This window comes from Gossypium arboreum, chromosome 7, assembly GCF_025698485.1.
Source record: "Gossypium arboreum isolate Shixiya-1 chromosome 7, ASM2569848v2, whole genome shotgun sequence".
NCBI lineage: Eukaryota > Viridiplantae > Streptophyta > Magnoliopsida > Malvales > Malvaceae > Gossypium > Gossypium arboreum.
Genome location: NC_069076.1, coordinates 71,054,676 through 71,077,427, shown reverse-complemented (window position 1 = coordinate 71,077,427; position 22,752 = coordinate 71,054,676). Strand labels below are relative to the sequence as shown.

Below are 22,752 nucleotides of genomic sequence, written 5' to 3'. Positions count from 1 at the left end.
TTCAATAAGATTATTATTAAAATAATTTAATAAAAATAATAAATAATTTATTCATATTTTAACATAATTATTATTAAATATAATTTAATAAAATTCTTGATATAATTATTATTATATGAATTAAAAAATAATATATAATCTAGCTTATTATTTTTAAACTGTAATATATATTTAATGTGCTAAAATATCATTAGCGTAACAAATAATTTAATTATTCTACAATAAAAATAAAATATTAGAAGTAATAAATAACTTAAAATTATATTTCATATCCAAACATAATATTCATCTATTAACAAAAAGTTACATGATTTCATTAGTTTATATGTCATAATCTATATGTTACAAAATGTTACAAAATTTTACAACATAAAAAAATTACAACATTATAATGACATTCTATCACGTCATTATACCATCCAAATATTACAAACACAAAAAGTTATCAAAATGAAAGTTCATATGCATTGACTTGTCCACTTTGGAGTGTTTCCTCTGAGATGGTCAATATGTATGAAATTTCAATTGGCAAATCCTTTGTCTTATTTCTCTTCTCTGAAAAACCATTAGATGAGACAAGTCCATAAGTTCCAGAATCATTTATGGTCACCTAAAAGTGAAGTAGACTTTCACTCCCCAAAATCAACGTGTTAACTTCCGTCCCTGCATTTGAAGCTATAGCATCAAGTTGAGCAAGAAACCATGCCTGAAGAAGACATTCTAAGCCCTTTTTATTGTCTTGATGATTGAAGTCTTCAACTTCTTGGCAAGGAAATTCAGAAGAAAGTGCAACAACAACATTCTCATGAGTTGACCAATTTACTACTCCTAAAGAGGTTCCTGAACCAGATATTGGGAGTGAGTTTTGTGACCTATGAGTTTTATGACCATCAAGCATTTCAAGCCCATTCCCAATAGCATTATCATTTGCAACCAATTTGAAGTGGCAAGGAGAATGTGAAAGTATAAGAATTTCCTTCTTCAAAGCAGCATTATACCCCTTTAAATAAACCCCTACATACATGGGAACATTCTTTCAAATACCTTTTCCATAAATGAAAGTGACAATAGTAATGTTAGTTTTTTCTCCTCTCCTTATAAAACTAACACCAATAGACATTGAATAAAGTAAAGCAATGAGAAGAAAAATGAGAAGAAACACATTGAACAGAAGGTGAATCCTTAAGTTGGAGAAAGAAGCACCCATCAAAGTATTTAGCAACAACAAATTTGCATCTACAGTTTGCATCTAATAAAAGTAACCTAAATGCTATATTCATTCAATCAAAAGAAACATATATCATAAAATCAATAAATTTTACAAAGTTTCTTTCCCCTTAATACTGAAATGGAGCAAAGAGTGCAGTTTGAGTCTTAACAATATAGTAGGCAGGGCGTAATTGGTGCATGCATAGAAACAACTCGGCAGACTATTCAAATGAAAATAAGCAGAGAAAAAACAACAAAGAGAAAGCAAACAAGGCAAATTATAACCTACAGAATTGCATGAGAATCTGCCATCAAGGCAAATTATTAACAAACAATGGGATATTGCTTGACATGGATGACTCTGGAATAAGGAAAAAAAGATTTTACCGGCTTTGTCAAGGATTGCTTGCAGCTTAGATACATCACGAATTGAAATACAGGCATGACGGTCTCGACCTCCATGTTCAGGTCTTCTGATTAAGGGCTCTGGATTTGGAAGTTTCATCAAATGTATCATTTCAGAACCCACCCACAACCAAACACCTCTGTATGGAAGCTTATCATGTGGCCTAGCCTCATTTATTCCAAGACCTAATTTAACATTTAGAAGCAGATGCTCAGTTTCTCTCTTTCTTTCTTGCAAAAATAAATCAATATCTATAATATGAGTATAGAAAAGACATTACATACCTAAAATATTCTAATAAAATTCAAGCGATCTTTCAAGGTTTTCACATAGAATTCCAACATGGTGAATACCAACAACTCCATAATCTACATCAATGACAATACTTAAATGTAATTCCATCCAAACTTGAAGAAGCATCAAATATAGGAGAAAGCAACAAATATTAATATACACTTTATTTTTCTTGTAAAGTCCATCGTAATGTGGCAAACTATGAACTACGGCACCAAGGCAACTGCGTTTTGGATTCAATTCTCATCAAAATGACCCAAAGAGAGATTTTACATTCATCTTGTGTTATAAACAAATTAGGAATGAAATACAGATGACATGTTAATTTCCTTTGATGATTTTAAATAATAAAAAAAATTCAAAGATGCTTCAAAAGCCAGATGAATTATAACAGGGTTAGGACTGATGCCAGTTTCATTCTCCATATTTCAGCTCTAAATAGTTTAAGAGAAACCATGGCTTCCAAAACAGTTTTCCCTGAAATCAGATATCTAATGAGACAGCAAGCCGTTACCTATCTTGTCACTGATACTAGCTGATTCTTTGTCAAGTACATTTCCTTCAACTGAACCCGCAGCTTTGGTCTTGAAACTTAACCTTTGACATCTTCCATTTCCAGGAAAAGTATGACAAATTTTGGAGGGTGTATTTGCAGATACGGCACTTGAACGATTCAACTGCAAACCAAAAGAAAAAGAAAAAGAAATTGAAGAACAAGGGTATTCAAAAAAAAAAAAAAAACATCGAACTCAAGCTTTGTCTCAATCTGTGTAATCAAAGAGTCTACTCTAGAATTTGAATTGCAGCTCTCCTAACCCTAAGACCATAATTTAGAAATTGAATTAAAAAATAACACAAATAACCATGCACTTGAAAAGAGAAAGCAAACAAACAGGAAACATAGGAACTCTCAGAAAATCCCAAAATATAATAGTTATTTGCATAAAGAAGTATCGTGCCAATAATATAAGTAAATTTTCAAATTTGACATTGAATTCAATCAACAATAGTCACCAATAATAAATCCACGAACAAACAATATAGTACTTACATTCAAGAGAACCGATAATATCCATGATTGCTTCATCCCCAAATATTTTCTCGAAAACTTGAGGACTATTAAGCAAAACTTTAAAACAGCGAAGGGAAGAAGACTAACAACAATCGCTGATAATTGATCGGAGCCTCGCCATTCCCACAATCGCTAGGCTGCACGGTGGGAGACATGCGCATTTCTTTGGAAAGCTTCGCCTTCGACATCTATTTCTCCATATGTTCCACCACACGCAAATTCGCCACACCCAAAATCCAAGAAGAGAGAGTCTTCTATGCATTTTATGGAAAACCCAAGAACATTTTCGTCTGAATGATGAGTGGAAGTGGGAGGAGATTTTTGTCTGAAATAAAAAAATAAAATAAAATAAAATAAAAAAACTATTAGGAGAGGTGTTGAATAGGCATTCAGAGCCCGACCTCTGAATCAATATGCAGTGTTTACGCATAATAGAGCCCGCACACAATAGCGATTCGGCGGTCAAATTTCAATCAAACAAATGTGCACTGTAGCTCATGGAGCAGAGACGGAATAGAGTAGCCATTCTTTCGAACCAAACATGCCTTAAAGGTTTAAATGTGCAAAAGATTTCTATAACTTTTTTTTAATTTAAAATTTAGTTTTTATACTTTAATTTTAGTAGATTAAGTTTTCATACTTTTTTAATTTAAAAATATTGGTTCCTCTATTTAATTTTTTCGTTAAAGTTAACAGTGTTAAAGGTAGAATAACTTAAAGTTAACGGTGTCAAAGGTAGAATAATTTTTAAACTCTCAACATTTATAGTTTTTTTTGTCAATTTAACCTTTGCCCTTTAAAAGTACATAAAATTTTAAAATATATTTTTCCATATTTTAAATAAAAACTTAAAACTTTAAAATTATAATTTTTATTTTAAAAAATTATAAAAATAAAAACTCTTTAAAATTAAAAAAAGAAAAATATTTTAAGAATATAAAATTCCAAAGTTCATTATTATCTAAATTGATCGATTACATTGAGAATCGATTAACCTATGAGTCTATACAGGCTGGTTAAACCAAGTTAACAATCAATTAAATCAACAGTTAAACCAATTTTGAATTGATCTAACTAATTGGTTTCCAACGACCAGTTCGACCAATTCAAAGCAAATAAATTATTAAAAATAAAAATATTTAAAAAAAATATAAAAATCGGTTCAATTGATTTTTTAACCAGGTTTAAATTGTTTGTGTCAGTTCGTGGGTCAACTGGTTTTTAAAAATTTTAAACTATTTCAGCCCTCAACATTTACAGTTTTTGGCAATTTGGTCATTACCCTTTAAAAGTATGCAATTTTTTTTGAAAAAAATATTTTTTCACATTAAAAAAATAAAAATTTAGCAAATTTTATATTTTTTAAAAATATGAAAAATAAGAACTCTTTAAATTTCAAAAATAAAAATATTTTTTAAATGATATAAAAATCCAATGTTATCTTAACCAGACTAAATCGGTTGGATCAAGAACCGGCTAGAGTACTAGTCCGATGAGAGATAAAAAAAAAACTAGTTGACTCGCGAACAGCTACGGACTTGTCAAATCAAGCTAAAAAAATCAGTTCAATTTGTAACACCCCTTACCCGACCCATTTGTCGAGTCATGATATTGAGATGTCACATTCATTACCAAAGTAACTACGACCACTCCAAATCAATTTAACATTTTTTTAATTCAAGTTGTTAAGCTTAAAATATGGTTTAGACATTTATTTGAGCTTAAAATGAGATTACGAAAGCTCCCAAGGTGAACGAAGGTCGTTTAGGGACCAAATTGTAAAGTTCAAACTATCAAGTGCTTGTTGCAACTTAATGGATTCCATGTCACAATGTCACTCTTTGAATTGAGCTCATCACGACCTCACAATGGTACCACTCGCGATCTCAATCCTGCACTTTAAAAACTTAAGCATTTTACTCTCTATCACTTATGCAATTTTTATTCATAACTCCACAACATTGCTCCTATCAACCAATTCAACCAACATAACATTCTTTTATGCCAAATTCCAACCTTAAACATTACCCAATTCAACATTCAACTTAAAACAACATCAAACATGTCCATGATACAAAATTTACAAAGAAAATAAAAAACCATCAATTTCTTCCATTGAATTCATCCACAAACATACTTAACATATTCCTATGTACATGCCAAAAGCTATAGCCAAAAATTTAGAATTCATACACTCTTCCAAGCTTGAATTGTGATGAGATGAGTTGGAATCGATCTTCACTCTAAAGCTTCAAAAGATCTTTACCTACGCATTTGAAAGAAATACGTTAAGTTCACGAGAGCTTAGTAGCATATCAAGAATTAAACTTTGCATTTGAAATTAATTCATTACACATACACATATATAAACATATATATATATATAACTATCATGAATCACTATCATCATACACAATTTGTTTCAATAATAACTATAGTAAGGTACCAATTCAACAAGTGACAAGCTACTTACCAATGTCATTTTTAAGTTCACTTATCTTGTAATTCTATTGCACAAATGTAAACTCAATAGAACATATATGATATGCGGAATTGTTGGTAATTTACACCGGAGTGTCACTATTATTTGCACGGATGTTCACTTTGCACTGAAGTTCCACAAACACTTGCAACGTAGTGCCGTTATCACTTGCACCATAGGGCCACAATCACTTGTGCGCATTGAAATTTTTCTAATGGCATGTCATTTATATCCTACTAGTTCTCATTTTGTCTACTTGGGCATTTAAAATATCTAATTTATTTACATTTTCTTAACATAGAAGACAATTCAAATTTTACTATTTTTACAAATTAGCCATTCTCCATATAGAATCAACCATTCATCAAATTTCACTTAACATCTATTTTGTCAACATTCAACACTTCACTTAATTACTTCATATCAATATCTATTTCACCTATCTAACTTTTACCCTCTTTGCAATTTAGTCATTTTCTCTAATTTCACTATACATACACTTTTCAATTCATTATAGAAATACCATTTTACTTTTCAAATAATTTTCAAAATACACATCATCATTTTCAACTGCAAATATATCTCATAAATGTTATTAAACAAAATTATCATATTCTTGTTGTCGAGACCATTTTTAAATTGAGTTTTTGAAAATGGGAATCAACTTTAAAAACGAAAACGGGAGTCGCCACCAATCTTTTTAGGTGTGATTGGATCACCTTTAAAACATTTTGTTTTAAAATCATTAGTTTTGGTCTACGAAATAAAAAGAACAGGTTCGGGAGTCGGTTATGTACGAGGAAGGATTAGCACCCTCGTATCGCCCAATAATTGGTACCTAATTAATTATCAAATGTCTTTAAGGTCGGAAATTAGAAATTTTAAGATGCAATCCTCTCTTAATATTTTTGATTTTTTGTTTTGAAAATTAGGGTTCACTTATATCAAATAAATCAAAATATTTCATCCAATAAGTTAGGACACCATATTTTTAGGATATTTGGCACTAAGTTAGCCTTTTTGAAAATTCCTATCTCGAAACGTCAAAACGTCACATCCAGTATGTAACACCCCTCGCCCGCATCCGACGCCGGGACGGGGTTCGAGGTGCTACCTGACTTTTACTAACACTTCCATACTAAACAGGGCCATGAAATCTCAAATAATTAAAAACTTTTCTTTTCACATGCAATTTGTCCCTTATGCGAGCTTAGGAGGCCCAATACATGCATTCGGGGCGTTTCGGGACCCAATCGAGAACTCATGAAAAACTTAGAAAAATCTCTTGCGTTAAGGCTTCACGCCCATGTGCTCAGCCGTGTGGCGAAATAGTCTAATTATCAAGCCTTTTGTCACTCTCACACCACATGCATAGATACATACTTATCCAATAACATACAACGTGGCATAAATGAGCTCTTAAACATCTACAAACATGATATGCTCAAGTTATTTTCTTATGTAATAAATATTATAGAATTTGCCCATATCATTACCACATACTAGACATAACTATCATTACATCACAAACCATTCATGAAGCATTATTAACTATTTACCAATCACTTAATCCTGCATTAGTTACTAGCTCATCAATGAATCTCAATTCAATCTCTAGGCATACATGTTGTAAGCCACATCACAAGAGATAATAACATACATGCATAAGAATAATCATATGGGCCCATAATGTCATTAGCCGACATAGGCCAATTTACATGACTAATACTACCTTAATAACAAGCCAATGCCTTTGGCTAAATCATAATATTACATACTCACATTAAAACCCTATACATGCCATAGACTCGAATCACTTGAGTTTACTTACTCCGATAACGTTAACTCGATAGGGTGATAATATCTCTGACGGCCTCCAACCCGAGCTAACCTGGAAACTCTAGAAAACATGGGAAAGAAGGGGGGTAGGCTTTCGCTTAGTAAGTTCATATGAAAACAATTAGCAACTCATTAACTTGTTTTATCAATGTTTACAACATATTTTCAAGTTCACTACAAGCTGTCTTTCTGAGCAATGGTCACTAAATTATTTATATCTGGAGCTACAAAACTCCGAATTAAGTTCCGTTAATTTTCCCTGAAACTAGACTTATTTTCCTTTCTTCCATAAAATTTCCAGAATTTTTGGTTAAGCCAAATAGTACAGTTTATTAGTTAAAGTATCCCCTGTTTTAGGGTATGACCACTCTGACCCCTGTGCACTACAAACCGAATTTCTCCCTGTACAAAATTCCAACGACCATGATTTTTATTTCCCATAAAAATAGACTCAATAAGGAATCCATTCATATAAGGTATAACTCTTAATAATTTTTGTTCAATTTTTGGTGAATTTCTAAAGTTAGAATAGGGAATCTCGAATTCATTCAGACCCTGTTTCACAATAATTCAAATATCAAACAATATGGAATTCTTTTTCTTCCTCTGTTTCTTTCATGTGAAAATAGACTCATTAAGCTTTAATCCCATATTTTATTCTGCCTCTAACTCATTTTCCACTATTTTTAGTGTATTTTCAAAGTTACACTACTGCAGTAACTCAAATCTGTCAAGGCTAAATTACTCATTCATGATCTTACCACCTTATCATTGTTGTATCTATTTTCAACCCGAGGGTTAAGTACATACCTGTCCAAAATGTCCATTTCACAATACTTACCAATACGTCACCTACATCTTAAGTGTTCTTCCATTCCACTAGAAATTTTACCCGTTGAACACATCGGAATATAACTCGGATACATGGATAATTTGCACATAAGTGCCATATTTGTAGCCAAGCTACCATGTAACCCGCCCATAAGTGAACTCGGACTCAACTCAACGAGCTCGGGCGTTCGCATCCATAAGTGAACTCGGACTCAACTCAACGAGTTCGGATGCCTAGTTACATCTCACGAACTCGGACTCAACTCAACGAGTTCGGAGATTCCACATCCATAAGTGAACTCGGACTCAACTCAACGAGTTCGGATGCTCAACCATTCTAGTGACATGTCACTTGTATCCTAATCTATTCCTAAGGTTCAAACGGGATTTTTCTCGAACACGTCTCCTTGCCATCTTCCGTAAAATCTGAAACCAATACTCGGTAGCACTTTATATTTAACAAATAATACACTTAATTTGCATTTTATTCAAAATAACCACAAAGCATATATTTCATGATAAGAATCAGCATATCCTATATTTAACATCAATAATTTAAAATAATAATTATGCTACATTATTTACACATGAACTTACCTCGATACCACAAATGTGAAAAGGACATACTAGTCCATAAATCGATTTCTTTCCGTTCTAGGTCCAAGTCTCAATTTTCATCATCTATAACATCACATTTAGCCTACCAATCAGTCACAATATTCATATGGGTCTAAAAATCATATTTTACAAATTTTCATTTTGACCCTAAACTTTTACATATTTGCACTTTTGCCCCAATGCTCGTAAATTAATTTTTATTCAATTTCTATAAGGTTTAAGACATGCTGAACATTTTTCGCTTCTATGGAAACTCCAAATTTTCACTAATTCACACACTTATGATCAATTTGTAACTTTCACAATTTAACCCTTTTGACATTTTTACCGAAATTCATTGAATAAAACTCATATTTAACACATCAAACATTCATTATCCACTATAAATCATCAAAACACAACCATATCATGAATGGGTAAATTTTAAACTCTAATTTCTCTTCAATCAATTGGTAGAAATAGAAAATTTAAGCTTGGGATCTCAAAAACGAAAATCATTAAAAGCGGGACAAAAACCGTACCTATATAAGCCATAGAAGCTTGGCTGAATGGAGCTCATCCATGGCTGCCATTTTCAGTTCTTTCCACGGTTGAAGAAGAAAGAATGAAAAAATGATAACTTTTATCATTTGTCTTATTAGGTTATTTTAATTAATTTACAAAATTACCCTTTTATTTCAACCAAATTTCAAAATACCAAACAAATATCCATTCACTAACTTATTAAAGGAATAATTGTCACATAAGGACTTTCAATTTAAAACTCATAACAATTAGGCACCTCATATATAAAGAACTCAACTTTTGCACTTTTTACAATTTAGTCCTTTTGACTAAATTGAGTGCTCAAACGTCAAAATTTTCGAATGAAATTTTTACGAAATATTTTCATAAATTTATAGACTATAAAAATATAATAAAAATAATTTTTTTTTGTCAGGTTTGTGGTCCCGAAACCATTATTCCGACTAGACCCAAAATCGGGCTATTACATTTCTTCCCCCCTTTAGGGATTTTCGTCCCCGAAAATTTTACCAGAAAAAGTTGTTCTCTACTTTCACGAGTCACTTATATCTTTTTCTCACAACTTACAAAACAACTCCACACAAGCTCATACTCAAGATTTCCTATAGCTTTTCCATAGTTGAGGTATAAACCTCGGAGCTCAATTTGAAACACTGGAGACTGACATTCTTGGAACTATAAACTTAGAAACATACAACTCAGTCATATCTGTTGAATAATATATCTGTACATACTAAAATAATCATGCAGACTTCCATCATCAATCTTTCACAATTCAACTTGCATCTCTCCTTTTTCCTGGAAATGAGAGACATCCCGATCTGAAATTCATAACAGTCCTTTCTCATTTTCTTCCCATCATCATCGACAATAATAATCTCGAATACATTTGATATTCGGCTTTACCCTATAGACAATTCGACATCCTTTGAACGAATAAACAAGATCTCTTGTGAACTCAGTACTCAATTCTCTCAGATACCCGAGTTTCTCAAGATCTTGAAATCTTACTCGAATTAATAGTAATAGAAACCAAAATCAAATCCTCCTGCAATTCCAAATTAAAAGTCGAATCATCTTTGTACTTGTTTAATTTACCACTTATAGCCACATTTCTATACTCGATCATCAACTGTTTAGAAACTTTACTAACATGAATCAAATGATTCCAACTTCATAGATGTGGTCTTTTATTAATCGGGATAACTATACTTATAACATCTCTCGAACAAGAGAAATCCAACTAATATGTTTCCATAACATACTTTCAAGAATAAAACCCCATCATTTCGATTGTATCGACTACTTACCAAGGAACACGTAACGGTATTCTCGAACCGAGAATAAACTTAAATGCACATAACTCAAATTTACTTTTGCGAATAACCATTCTTTACCCCGAAATTTTAAAGAAATCTCGAAACCTGAAATCCCACACTTCTATGATCGAGCGAAGCTTAATCATAACATGATTCTAATATCGCAAGTCAAAGATTACTCGTAAAGATAAACCAAGCTTGATAATTCTCAAACAAGAACGATAGAAAAGCCAATATAAGAAATTCCAAGATATAAAGATTATACCGAAATCGAGAATATAATCCGAAGAAAATAATAAAGATGATCCAAAAATCCTCAGAGAAAACCGAAGGAAACTCATGTCAGTATGCTTTAGAATTTCTCATAATAGAGATAATATAATTCTCGCATATATAAACCATAATCAATAGAACATCGAATAATCTTACATAGATTTTTCTGTCAACTTCATTCCAATATATCGAATAGAAATCAAGAGATGGGGAAATGTAGATCATAACTAATCGGACCAATAGAACTTTTCATCTAATATCACGGTCTCCAAGCATCCTCACACAATAGAATTCCCACTCGAAAGGGATAACCATACGTATTCCCGAATAGAGGAAAACATAGAATACTCAAGAGAAAGATAGCCATCACTTTTGTTTAATTGAATTCGTCATACTCGGACATACGTGCAAGTCCGACATTATTTCTCTAACTAATTCTATCTTCACTAATCTCATACTATTCCATTTTTGTACTCTTCAGTTTCACTTTTGCAAGCTTATGCAACATATTTCTCAAGAATCTCATCGTATAAATCTATTCTGGTAAGGGGGCGAAGATTGTAAAGCCTCTAAACTTTTGACTTTCAAGCAAATACATATTCAACAACAGTATAGCTTTACGCATATTGATTCAAACATTTCAAATTTCCAACTTGTTATAAACACATTTTCACATATCTCAGTAATACATGTAACTTTATTTCATGCGAATATTAGCTAAATATAAGTGAATTTATCATAACTCAAACTTTCATTTCTTTTTCTCAAATTACCCTTAATGTTCTATCAAATTCCCATATTTAGTCTTAATCACTTGCCAATATTTATCAAATTGGAGAACGTCTTATGGTTTTGAGTACATCGCTTACTTGATGCCATAGTTCAACTATGGTATTGTACTAGCTCTCATCCATCGTGTCGATGCCGTGTCCCGCATGTGTCTTACATCGACACATGTAACCGTGCTGACGCATGTCCCAGACATGTCTTACACTAGCACATCTCGTAGCCGACGCATGTCCCAGACATGTCTGACACTGGCTATCATCTCGAGGCCGATGCATGTCCCAGACATGTCTTACACTAGCCCTCGTCTCAATGCCGATGCCATGTCTCATACATGGTCTTACACTGGCACACAAATCTCATGTATTGCCATGGTCCAACCATAGTCTTTTCCGTCAATTCATTAGTGAACGATCGTACTCGTTCCCTGCGTTCCACCCAATTTGATCTTTCATTACAACTTTCATGCTATTGTGACATTTATGATTCTGTAACTGAGATTATAAAGCATAACATTATTGCATATTGACTTCATCAATCTAGACATAAATGTCAACCTCATGTATATCTTGATTATTAATCATGCAATAAAAGCATTCATACATACATTCTGTCATTTCAAGCAAATTTCTTTCTTTTCCTAAACACTTAGCCAAATCAAGTTGGACATTTAACATCGTATGAATACTAACATGCATAAAAGCGCTTTTCACAACTTAACTGTGTTTTACTCCACTATTTCACATTCTTTATCTCAAGAGTATCACATAATGAAAACTAGTTCATATAAAAAAAATCATGGATTTCTTTTCATACCTTTCCAAATTTTCAGCATATCATAAGCATGATTCAATAATCTCAACTTTACTCTTATCTCTATCAAGATTTGCTCGGTTGGAACTCATTCCTGCCTTAATCAACAGTTTTGTTAGGGCCGAGAGATATCACACTATCATGAGTAATACTATGGCATGTATAACTAGACTCTCTTACGCTAGGTTAGTCCGAGAACCGACTAAACCATGCTTTGATACCACTAAATGTAACACCCCTCGCCCGCATCCGACACCGGGACGGGGTTCGAGGTGCTACCTGACTTTTACTAACACTTCCATACTAAACAGGGCCATGAAATCTCAAATAATTAAAAACTTTTCTTTTCACATGCAATTTGTCCCTTATGCGAGCTTAGGAGGCCCAATACATGCATTCGGGGCGGTTCGGGACCCAATCGAGAACTCATGAAAAACTTAGAAAAATCTCTTGCGTTAAGGCTTCACACGCCCATGTGCTCGGCCGTGTGGCCGAAATAGTCTAATTATCAAGCCTTTTGTCACTCTCACACCACATGCATAGATACATACTTATCCAATAACATACAACGTGGCATAAATGAGCTCTTAAACATCTACAAACATGATATGCTCAAGTTATTTTCTTATGTAATAAATATTATAGAATTTGCCCATATCATTACCACATACTAGACATAACTATCATTACATCACAAACCATTCATGAAGCATTATTAACTATTTACCAATCACTTAATCCTGCATTAGTTACTAGCTCATCAATGAATCTCAATTCAATCTCTAGGCATACATGTTGTAAGCCACATCACAAGAGATAATAACATACATGCATAAGAATAATCATATGGGCCCATAATGTCATTAGCCGACATAGGCCAATTTACATGACTAATACTACCTTAATAACAAGCCAATGCCTTTGGCTAAATCATAATATTACATACTCACATTAAAACCCTATACATGCCATAGACTCGAATCACTTGAGTTTACTTACTCGATAACGTTAACTCGATAGGGTGATAATATCTCGACGGCCTCCAACCCGAGCTAACCTGGAAACTCTAGAAAACATGGGAAAGAAGGGGTAGGCTTTCGCTTAGTAAGTTCATATGAAAACAATTAGCAACTCATTAACTTGTTTTATCAATGTTTACAACATATTTTCAAGTTCACTACAAGCTGTCTTTCTGAGCAATGGTCACTAAATTATTTATATCTGGAGCTACAAAACTCCGAATTAAGTTCCGTTAATTTTCCCTGAAACTAGACTTATTTTCCTTTCTTCCATAAAATTTCCAGAATTTTTGGTTAAGCCAAATAGTACAGTTTATTAGTTAAAGTATCCCCTGTTTTAGGGTATGACCACTCTGACCCCTGTGCACTACAAACCGAATTTCTCCCTGTACAAAATTCCAACGACCATGATTTTTATTTCCCATAAAAATAGACTCAATAAGGAATCCATTCATGTAAGGTATAACTCTTAATAATTTTTGTACAATTTTTGGTGAATTTCTAAAGTTAGAATAGGGAATCTCGAATTCATTCAGACCCTGTTTCACAATAATTCAAATATCAAACAATATGGAATTCTTTTTCTTCCTCTGTTTCTTTCATGTGAAAATAGACTCATTAAGCTTTAATCCCATATTTTATTCTGCCTCTAACTCATTTTTCACTATTTTTAGTGTATTTTCAAAGTTACACTACTGCAGTAACTCAAATCTGTCAAGGCTAAATTACTCATTCATGATCTTACCACCTTATCATTGTTGTATCTATTTTCAACCCGAGGGTTAAGTACATACCTGTCCAAAATGTCCATTTCACAATACTTACCAATACGTCACCTACATCTTAAGTGTTCTTCCATTCCACTAGAAATTTTACCCGTTGAACACATCGGAATATAACTCGGATACATGGATAATTTGCACATAAGTGCCATATTTGTAGCCAAGCTACCATGTAACCCGCCCATAAGTGAACTCGGACTCAACTCAACGAGCTCGGGCGTTCGCATCCATAAGTGAACTCGGACTCAACTCAACGAGTTCGGATGCCTAGTTACATCTCACGAACTCGGACTCAACTCAACGAGTTCGGAGATTCCACATCCATAAGTGAACTCGGACTCAACTCAACGAGTTCGGATGCTCAACCATTCTAGTGACATGTCACTTGTATCCTAATCTATTCCTAAGGTTCAAACGGGATTTTTCTCGAACACGTCTCCTTGCCATCTTCCGTAAAATACTGAAACCAATACTCGGTAGCACTTTATATTTAACAAATAATACACTTAATTTGCATTTTATTCGAAAATAACCACAAAGCATATATTTCATGATAAGAATCAGCATATCCTATATTTAACATCAATAATTTAAAAATAATAATTATGCTACATTATTTACACATGAACTTACCTCGATACCACAAATGTGAAAAGGACATACTCGTCCATAAATCGATTTCTTTCCGTTCTAGGTCCAAGTCTCAATTTTCATCATCTATAACATCACATTTAGCCTACCAATCAGTCACAATATTCATATGGGTCTAAAATCATATTTTACAAATTTTCATTTTGACCCTAAACTTTTACATATTTGCACTTTTGCCCCAATGCTCGTAAATTAATTTTTATTCAATTTCTATAAGGTTTAAGACATGCTGAACATTTTTCGCTTCTATGGAAACTCCAAATTTTCACTAATTCACACACTTATGATCAATTTGTAACTTTCACAATTTAACCCCTTTTTGACATTTTTACCGAAATTCATTGAATAAAACTCATATTTAACACATCAAACATTCATTATCCACTATAAATCATCAAAACACAACCATATCATGAATGGGTAAATTTTAAACTCTAATTTCTCTTCAATCAATTGGTAGAAATAGAAAATTTAAGCTTCGGGATCTCAAAATACGAAAATCATTAAAAGCGGGACAAAACCGTACCTATATAAGCCATAGAAGCTTGGCTGAATGGAGCTCATCCATGGCTGCCATTTTCAGTTCTTTCCACGGTTGAAGAAGAAAGAATGAAAAAAATGATAACTTTTATCATTTGTCTTATTAGGTTATTTTAATTAATTTACAAAATTACCCTTTTATTTCAACCAAATTTCAAAATACCAAACAAATATCCATTCACTAACTTATTAAAGGAATAATTGTCACATAAGGACTTTCAATTTAAAACTCATAACAATTAGGCACCTCATATATAAAGAACTCAACTTTTGCACTTTTTACAATTTAGTCCTTTTGACTAAATTGAGTGCTCAAACGTCAAAATTTTCGAATGAAATTTTTACGAAATATTTTCATAAATTTATAGACTATAAAATATAATAAAAATAATTTTTTCGTCAGGTTTGTGGTCCCGAAACCATTGTTCCGACTAGACCCAAAATCGGGCTATTACACAGTAAGTTAGGACACAACGCTTTGAAATTCCAAGATAGTTGCTTGTATTTTGAAAATTTTAAAAGTTTAGAAGGGTATTTGACTATTCGAACTCAACGAGAAAAATTGCAACCCAATAAGTTAGGGCACTACTTTTCCCGAAGTTTCCAAACACCAAGCATTGCCTTTTTATTTTTGAAAACTTTAGAGTCTCGTTTTTTAAATTGATGCATGAATGAGCATATTTACATTATGGAATAACATACAATATAACATATTATCACAATAAGTAAGTAAAAACATGAATTTAAACAAATTTTAAACAACGAACATAGCAAATTAAAAACAAGTAAAATATACATACAAAAAAATATCGATATACATTAAAATGAATAAGTAAGCATATAAACTTATAAGATATAATTCTATATACATTTTAATAAACCAATAGACACAAAGAAAAAAAAACAGTGCATAGCATACAATTTAACATAAACATGCCTAAAATCACACCAACATACATGCCAATTCTAAAATACGACTTCTAACAATAATTATAAAATAATATTATAAATGATATGTAGGATTTAATCAACTAAACAATATCGAAATATAAAAAAAAACAAAGATAAATAAGTAAAATGTATAAAATACAAATAAATAGAAATAAGACATTTAAAAGTATAATATAAAATGATAAAAGAGAACCCCTTTTAAAATAATGATATCTACATATAAGTTCTATTATAAAATATAATAGTTATGCATAAAATGTACTAAATATTAATATTACATTTATTTATAAAACTTTAAAGATGTATATAACTAATAAAATAATATAATATATACATTATAATAAAATAAAGGTAATATAAGGAAATATAATATAATATATATTAAAGAAAAGTATTACGATATATAGTAAAATATAATATGTAATGAAAATATATAAATAGAATATGACGAAATACAATATGATAAGGGATATAATAATAATATAATAAGTATTTTTCATATAAAAATATAGGAAAATAAATAATCTATAATATATAACCTATAAAATTAATAGAATAAATATTATATACATATTTGAAAAATGATGAAATTAAAATAAAAAGGGTTGAAAAACTAAGATAGCGAAGAATAAAATAAGAACAAACCACAGAGAGTAAGAACGCAAGAGGGAGAGAAATTTGAGTGAATGCTCTCAAGAATTCTTATTGCTTCCCAAAACTCCAGTGTGTCTTACAATGAAGGGAGAGGCCTCTATTTATAGTTGAGCCTCTCCAAATCCACTGGTACAGATCAATTACATCAACGGTTAAGATTAAAGGATATCTACAAATTAAATCTCCAAGATTACAAAATCATATCTTCTAAGATTGTATATCATATCTAAGATTGCAATCATATCTAAGATTGTATCATATCTAAGATTGCATATCATATCTAAGATTGCATATCATTGAAGATTATATTTCCATATGAGTCAACACTACAAGAAAATAGACTTTTAGCGGCGCTTTTTTTAACCTTTAGCGGCGTTTTTAAGCGCCACTAAAACTATTTGCGGCGTTTTTACTAGCGCCGCAAAAAACGCCGCTATAGGAAACGTTGCAAAAATTTGCGGCGTTTATTCAAAAAATGCCGTGAAAAGTCATGGCTTTTAGCGGCGTTTGTGGGAAAAGCGCCGCTAAAAGTCATAACCTTTAGCAGCACTTTTCCTACAAACGCCGCTATAAAATACACCTTTAGCGCTTTTCCCACAAACGCCGCTAAAGAATATAACCTTTAAAAAATTATTTTAATTAAATAATATTTATTTCTATGATAAATATTATATTATGTTTAAAATTTAAAATTTGAACTTTGAACTTTAAACTATACACTTTTAAGGATAAATAAAAATATTAATTAAATTAAATTTCCTATTAAAATTTAAACTTCAAAACTAAATATAAAAATTAATGAATTTAAATTAACGAAACAATAACATTAATCGAATTAAAGAAAAAAAAGACAATGAAGAAATTAAGGGTCAAACATTGGCTCCAATAATTGTTCAAAATATAAGACAACTACATTCAAATAGAAACTAAATAACAACTAAAGCATCCAATAGAACATAAGTTCACTCTTCATCACTAAATGTTTCCTCATAAACATGGCTTCATCCAAAACAAAACCTCATACCATTACAATTTGCCTTTTAAGCAGAAACTGCTGCAACCTTCTTTCTTGGTGCTGCTTCAGTACCTATACATCACCCCCAATCAAAAATAAAAACATTTTGAAAGAAAAAAAAAACACAAAATTTCTTACAAGAACAGAAATACGCAATGGAACTAAAATCAAAAAGCAATGAGCCTAAGGATATTAGCATTTTCCTACCTTTCCTGAAACCTGTCTTGAACCTGCAAGGAACGTGGCAAAGATACCTCTATACACTGGTGATGGATATGTTAGCCTCATCTAATTGAAACCAATAGCTAGAAACACAAATAATCACACAAGTTAAAAAACCCAAAATAAGTACTTAAACACTTCAATTTGCAACATTTAAGCACTTCAATTTACAACATTTAAACACTTCAATTTGCAGCATTCAAACACTTCAATTTGCAGCACTTTAACATCTCAATTAACAACATTTAAACACCTCAATTATAGCGATAAAACATCTCAATGTCCAGCAAATAAACACTTCAATTTGCAATACTTAAACACTTCAATTTGCAACATTTAAGCACTTCAATTTACAGCATTTAAACACTTCAATTTGCAGCATTCAAACACTTCAAATTGCAGCACTTTAACACTTCAATTTGCAGCACTTTTAACATCTCAATTAACAACATTTAAATACCTCAATTATAGCGATAAAACATCTCAATGTCCAGCAACTAAACACTTCGATTTGCAGTACTTAAACACTTCAATTTGCAACATTTAAGCACTTCAATTTACAGCATTTAAACACTTCAATTTGCAGCATTCAAACACTTCAATTTGCAGCACTTTAACACTTCAATTTACAGCATTTAAGCACTTCAATTTGCAGCACTTTTACATCTCAATTAACAACATTTATACACCTCAATTACAGCGATAAAACATCTCAATGTCCAGCAACTAAACACTTCAATTTGCAGTACTTAAACACTTTAATTTGCAACATTTAAGCACATCAATTTACAGCATTTAGACACTTCAATTTACAGCATTCAAACACTTCAATTTGCAGCACTTTAACACTTCAATTTACAGCATTTAAGCACTTCAATTTGCAGCACTTTAACATCTCAATTAACAACATTTATACACCTCAATTACAGCGATAAAACATCTCAATGTCCAGCAACTAAACACTTCAATTTGCAACATTTAAGCACATCAATTTACAGCATTTAGACACTTCAATTTACAGCATTCAAACACTTCAATTTGCAGCACTTTAACACTTCAATTTACAGCATTTAAGCACTTCAATTTGCAGCACTTTAACATCTCAATTAACAACATTTATACACCTCAATTACAGCGATAAAACATCTCAATGTCCAGCAACTAAACACTTCAATTTGCAATACTTAAACACTTCAATTGGCAACATTTAAGCACTTCAATTTACAGCATTTAAACACTTCAATTTACAGCATTCAAACACTTCAATTTGCAGCACTTTAACACTTCAATTTACAGCATTTAAGCACTTCAATTTGCAGCACTTTAACATCTTAATTAACAACATTTATACACCTCAATTACAACGATAAAACATCTCAATGTCCAGCAACTAAACACTTCAATTTGCAACATTTAAGCACATCAATTTACAGCATTTAGACACTTCAATTTACAGCATTCAAACACTTCAATTTACAGCATTCAAACACTTCAGTTTGCAGCACTTTAACACCTCAATTAACAATATTTATTCAATTATATAATTAAAACAACAATATAATACATAAACTCATATATGACGTTGAAGCATAAAAATCAAACTAAACTGTTCCATACCCCAAAAACAGCAAAAGAATCAACTTTCCACAACCCATAACCCTAGATATTCAAATATGGAAAAAAGTTCAATAAATAAGATTGATAAGACCATCAACTCTAACAAAAAAATAAGCTAAAACTCAGCTTCATTAACCAAAACAACCCCGAAAATATATGAAGAATTCATTATAGAACTCAACTTTGACAACCCAATTCTAGAAAGAATATACACAATGAGTAAACGGAAAAAAAAAGGAGAAAATATTGTACCTTGCACTCGTTGAGGTTGATTTCATTACTTTCAGCCATTTCTCTTTCTCTAAACACTCAAAAACAAAACCCAAAAGCTTAAAACAGATCCTTGTGAAGAACAAATCAAAAACTCACAATTCATTTCCCAAACCCAAATAAATAAAAAGTAAAAAAAAAAACCAACAAAGATGTTAATCTGATCTTATTCTCTTTTTTTCCACTTCAAAAGATCCCTCCTTTTGTTTTTCTGCCGTTAGAGCTTATTATCAAGAGAAAAGATAAACAGCTTAAAAATCTCTTCAAAAGGAAACAAAGAGAGAGTAAATGATAAAAGATGAACCATCCGCACTGCAATTGAACAGAGAGAGAAGGGGGTTATATGTGTGTCGTGTGGAATGGGTGATGGATAGGAAATTAAAGGTGGCGCAGATTAGAAGACAGGAAAGATAAATGCTAAAATATACACAAGGTGAAATGTGAAAATGAGTGATACCAAGTAGTAAGCAAGAGCAAAATCACAAGGGTTTTCCCCTATTGAACCACTTTTATTCCTAACCATTTTGCACAGATTTCGTCATCAGAGGAAGAAATAAAATCAATACCTTGCAGTGCATTTCTCAAATCACACACTGTATAAAAACTTCTCCTATAAATTTTACAGATAATATCTCCACCAATGGAAGCAGTTACAGCTTCAAAGGCAGGCCATTATCTAGAATTGAAGGTCTGAAATTGGGATCCTAAATAAACCTTAATCTCGTAATTGTCAAATTGTAAAACATCTGCTAAAAAGAATGATGCATCCCCTTAGTTAACTCCAGCATTTATGAAATTCAGAGTTGACCTTCCAAGTGCAAAATTGATGCAGCAAATGACCTTACAACAAATTTTTTTTGTTATAATTAAAATATCCAAATATTCATTTTACGGTCGACAAAGATCCTTTCAGGTTCATAGCTACCCTTCATATTCTACCTTATACTCTACCTGGACAACCTGGTAATTACATCTAATGATCACTGTTAAACAAAAGTTTTAAGACTCAAAGAATCCTAGCAGGCACATAATATAAGCAAACAATTTAAATGAACTATATTATCCATCTAACATATATAAAGAAGGTTGTAAGAAGAACCTTTTCTCTATATGGCAAGAGAGTACGGAGGGTGTCCAGGTGAGCATTAATCCTTTCTCTCCTCCTCCTCTCAGCTTCGCTATGACTCTTTAAAGCCGCTATAACTTTCTCTTCCGCCACGCTTTTCTTTCCAACCTTCACCGGCGACTTCACCACCAGCTCACTTTTCTCATTATCCAAAACCAAGGACTGTGAAATCCCATTGCATGGACCCAAATCACCGGAAAAGGGATCGAGGAAACCAAAATAACAATTCCCAAATAAAAAAATGTTGTCGTTGAAATAGTAAGCAGCCATATAAAAACACATACAAAAATAAAAAGAAAGCTAAACGAAGTTGTATGAGAGTATTCAAAAACAACAGAGGGAGCAAAAACAAAACAAAACAAGAACAATATGGGATTTTTGGGATTTCAGTGAATATTCAAGAGGGAGCAAACAACAGAGGGAAGAACAAGAGTATTTGTTTTCTCAAATTGCAAAATTCAAAAAAACAAGAATCGATTTATCTCTGAGCACAAGGAGAACTGAAGAAATGAAGTTACTTTATAGCTTTTTCAAGCATACCAATAGCACACTCTCGAGTCTGAACCCTTAGAACACTGTCAACTGTAGTAAAATTAACGATCAGGGAAAGTGTTTTTGAAGACTAAAGAGGTCTATTCCCGATGGCATATAAATTGAAAAGAAAACCCATTTGAAGAGATAATTAATAATATGAAAATTACAAGTAAAAACAGTGATAGTAAACAAAGAAAGAGAGGGCTACCGACAGCAGATGTCGACAGAGATACAGCAGCGGGCTACCGACGGAGATGCAGAGGGCTGCCGATTTGAGGAAATTGGGGGAAAAAATAAAGGGAATCGGGGTAGGGGAGAAATGGCTCGGGAAAAATAAAATGGGGAAAAAAAGAGAAGAAATTTCAAGTGAAATTTTAGGATTTTTTTAGGGATGGGGGAGGGAACCAATTTTGGGAAAAGAAAGGAGGGAAAAAAAGAAAGATTTCTTGTCAAATTTTGGGATTTCGGGGGAAGGGGGGAATGAAAAAGTCCAATGCATTTTGGGTAACAAAAAGGTACCGTTTTGTGTAAAAAATTTTGTGGCGTTTTTTATAAAAAACGCCACTATTGCTTACTTTTTGCGGCATTTTTAATAAAAACGTCACAAAAAGTCATTTTCTCAACTTTTTACTCTGCTAAAAATTCTTTATTTTATTTTAATATATATAAACTTTATTATTATCTCTTAAATAATTTAAACTATATTTAATTATATGTATATACCTAAATTTTGATAGAGATATATCTCAATATTATATATGAATTTCAGTTTAATGTGTAATTGTAGACGTGAAATTCTAATTGTGGTTTAAATGTATAGTTGAAACTTTAATTTTGATTTAATCATACACGTTTTAAAAATAAATACATCAATATATTTTTATATTGAATAAATATAAACATT

General features: G+C 31.9%; 1 protein-coding gene and 2 long non-coding RNA genes across 5 annotated transcripts; all 3 read right to left on the bottom strand.

Annotated features, from left to right (window-relative positions):
• Positions 1 to 259: 259 nt before the first annotated feature.
• Positions 260 to 3,523, bottom strand: LOC108489610 (uncharacterized). 3 transcript variants are annotated; one of them, XM_053030667.1, is made up of 5 exons: positions 3,383 to 3,523; positions 2,961 to 3,306; positions 2,424 to 2,586; positions 1,597 to 1,800; positions 260 to 1,014 (listed from the first exon to the last, which is right to left on the bottom strand). In XM_053030667.1, the coding sequence occupies exons 2-5, from the start codon at positions 2,994 to 2,996 to the stop codon at positions 611 to 613; spliced, it is 807 nt and encodes a 268-aa protein (XP_052886627.1). In that variant the 5' UTR covers positions 2,997 to 3,306; positions 3,383 to 3,523; the 3' UTR covers positions 260 to 610. The 3 variants fall into 3 exon arrangements, with proteins under 3 accessions (XP_052886627.1, XP_052886626.1, XP_052886628.1); XM_053030666.1 differs by having other exon boundaries at positions 2,961 to 3,523; XM_053030668.1 differs by having other exon boundaries at positions 260 to 840; positions 2,961 to 3,523.
• A 3,484-nt stretch (positions 3,524 to 7,007) lies between these two features.
• On the bottom strand, positions 7,008 to 15,516 carry LOC128295341 (uncharacterized). Its single transcript, XR_008285708.1, has 3 exons — positions 15,446 to 15,516; positions 14,902 to 14,985; positions 7,008 to 7,363 (listed from the first exon to the last, which is right to left on the bottom strand). It is a non-coding gene; the product is annotated as an uncharacterized LOC128295341 (long non-coding RNA).
• A 2,410-nt stretch (positions 15,517 to 17,926) lies between these two features.
• On the bottom strand, positions 17,927 to 22,339 carry LOC108489623 (uncharacterized). Its single transcript, XR_001872027.2, has 5 exons — positions 22,057 to 22,339; positions 21,288 to 21,476; positions 20,171 to 20,219; positions 18,287 to 18,384; positions 17,927 to 18,151 (listed from the first exon to the last, which is right to left on the bottom strand). It is a non-coding gene; the product is annotated as an uncharacterized LOC108489623 (long non-coding RNA).
• Positions 22,340 to 22,752: the final 413 nt, after the last annotated feature.

What these genes read in the sequence shown, in the direction of transcription:
- LOC108489610 (XM_053030666.1), bottom strand. Translation starts at nt 2,996, where the DNA reads ATGAAGCAATCATGGATATTATCGGTTCTCTTGAAT. An exon ending in TAGTATCAGTGACAAGATAG is followed by an intron (nt 1,801 to 2,423) that starts GTAACGGCTTGC and finishes ATGTTAAATTAG; the next exon opens with GTCTTGGAATAAATGAGGCT. An exon ending in AGCAATCCTTGACAAAGCCG is followed by an intron (nt 1,015 to 1,596) that starts GTAAAATCTTTT and finishes CCATGTATGTAG; the next exon opens with GGGTTTATTTAAAGGGGTAT.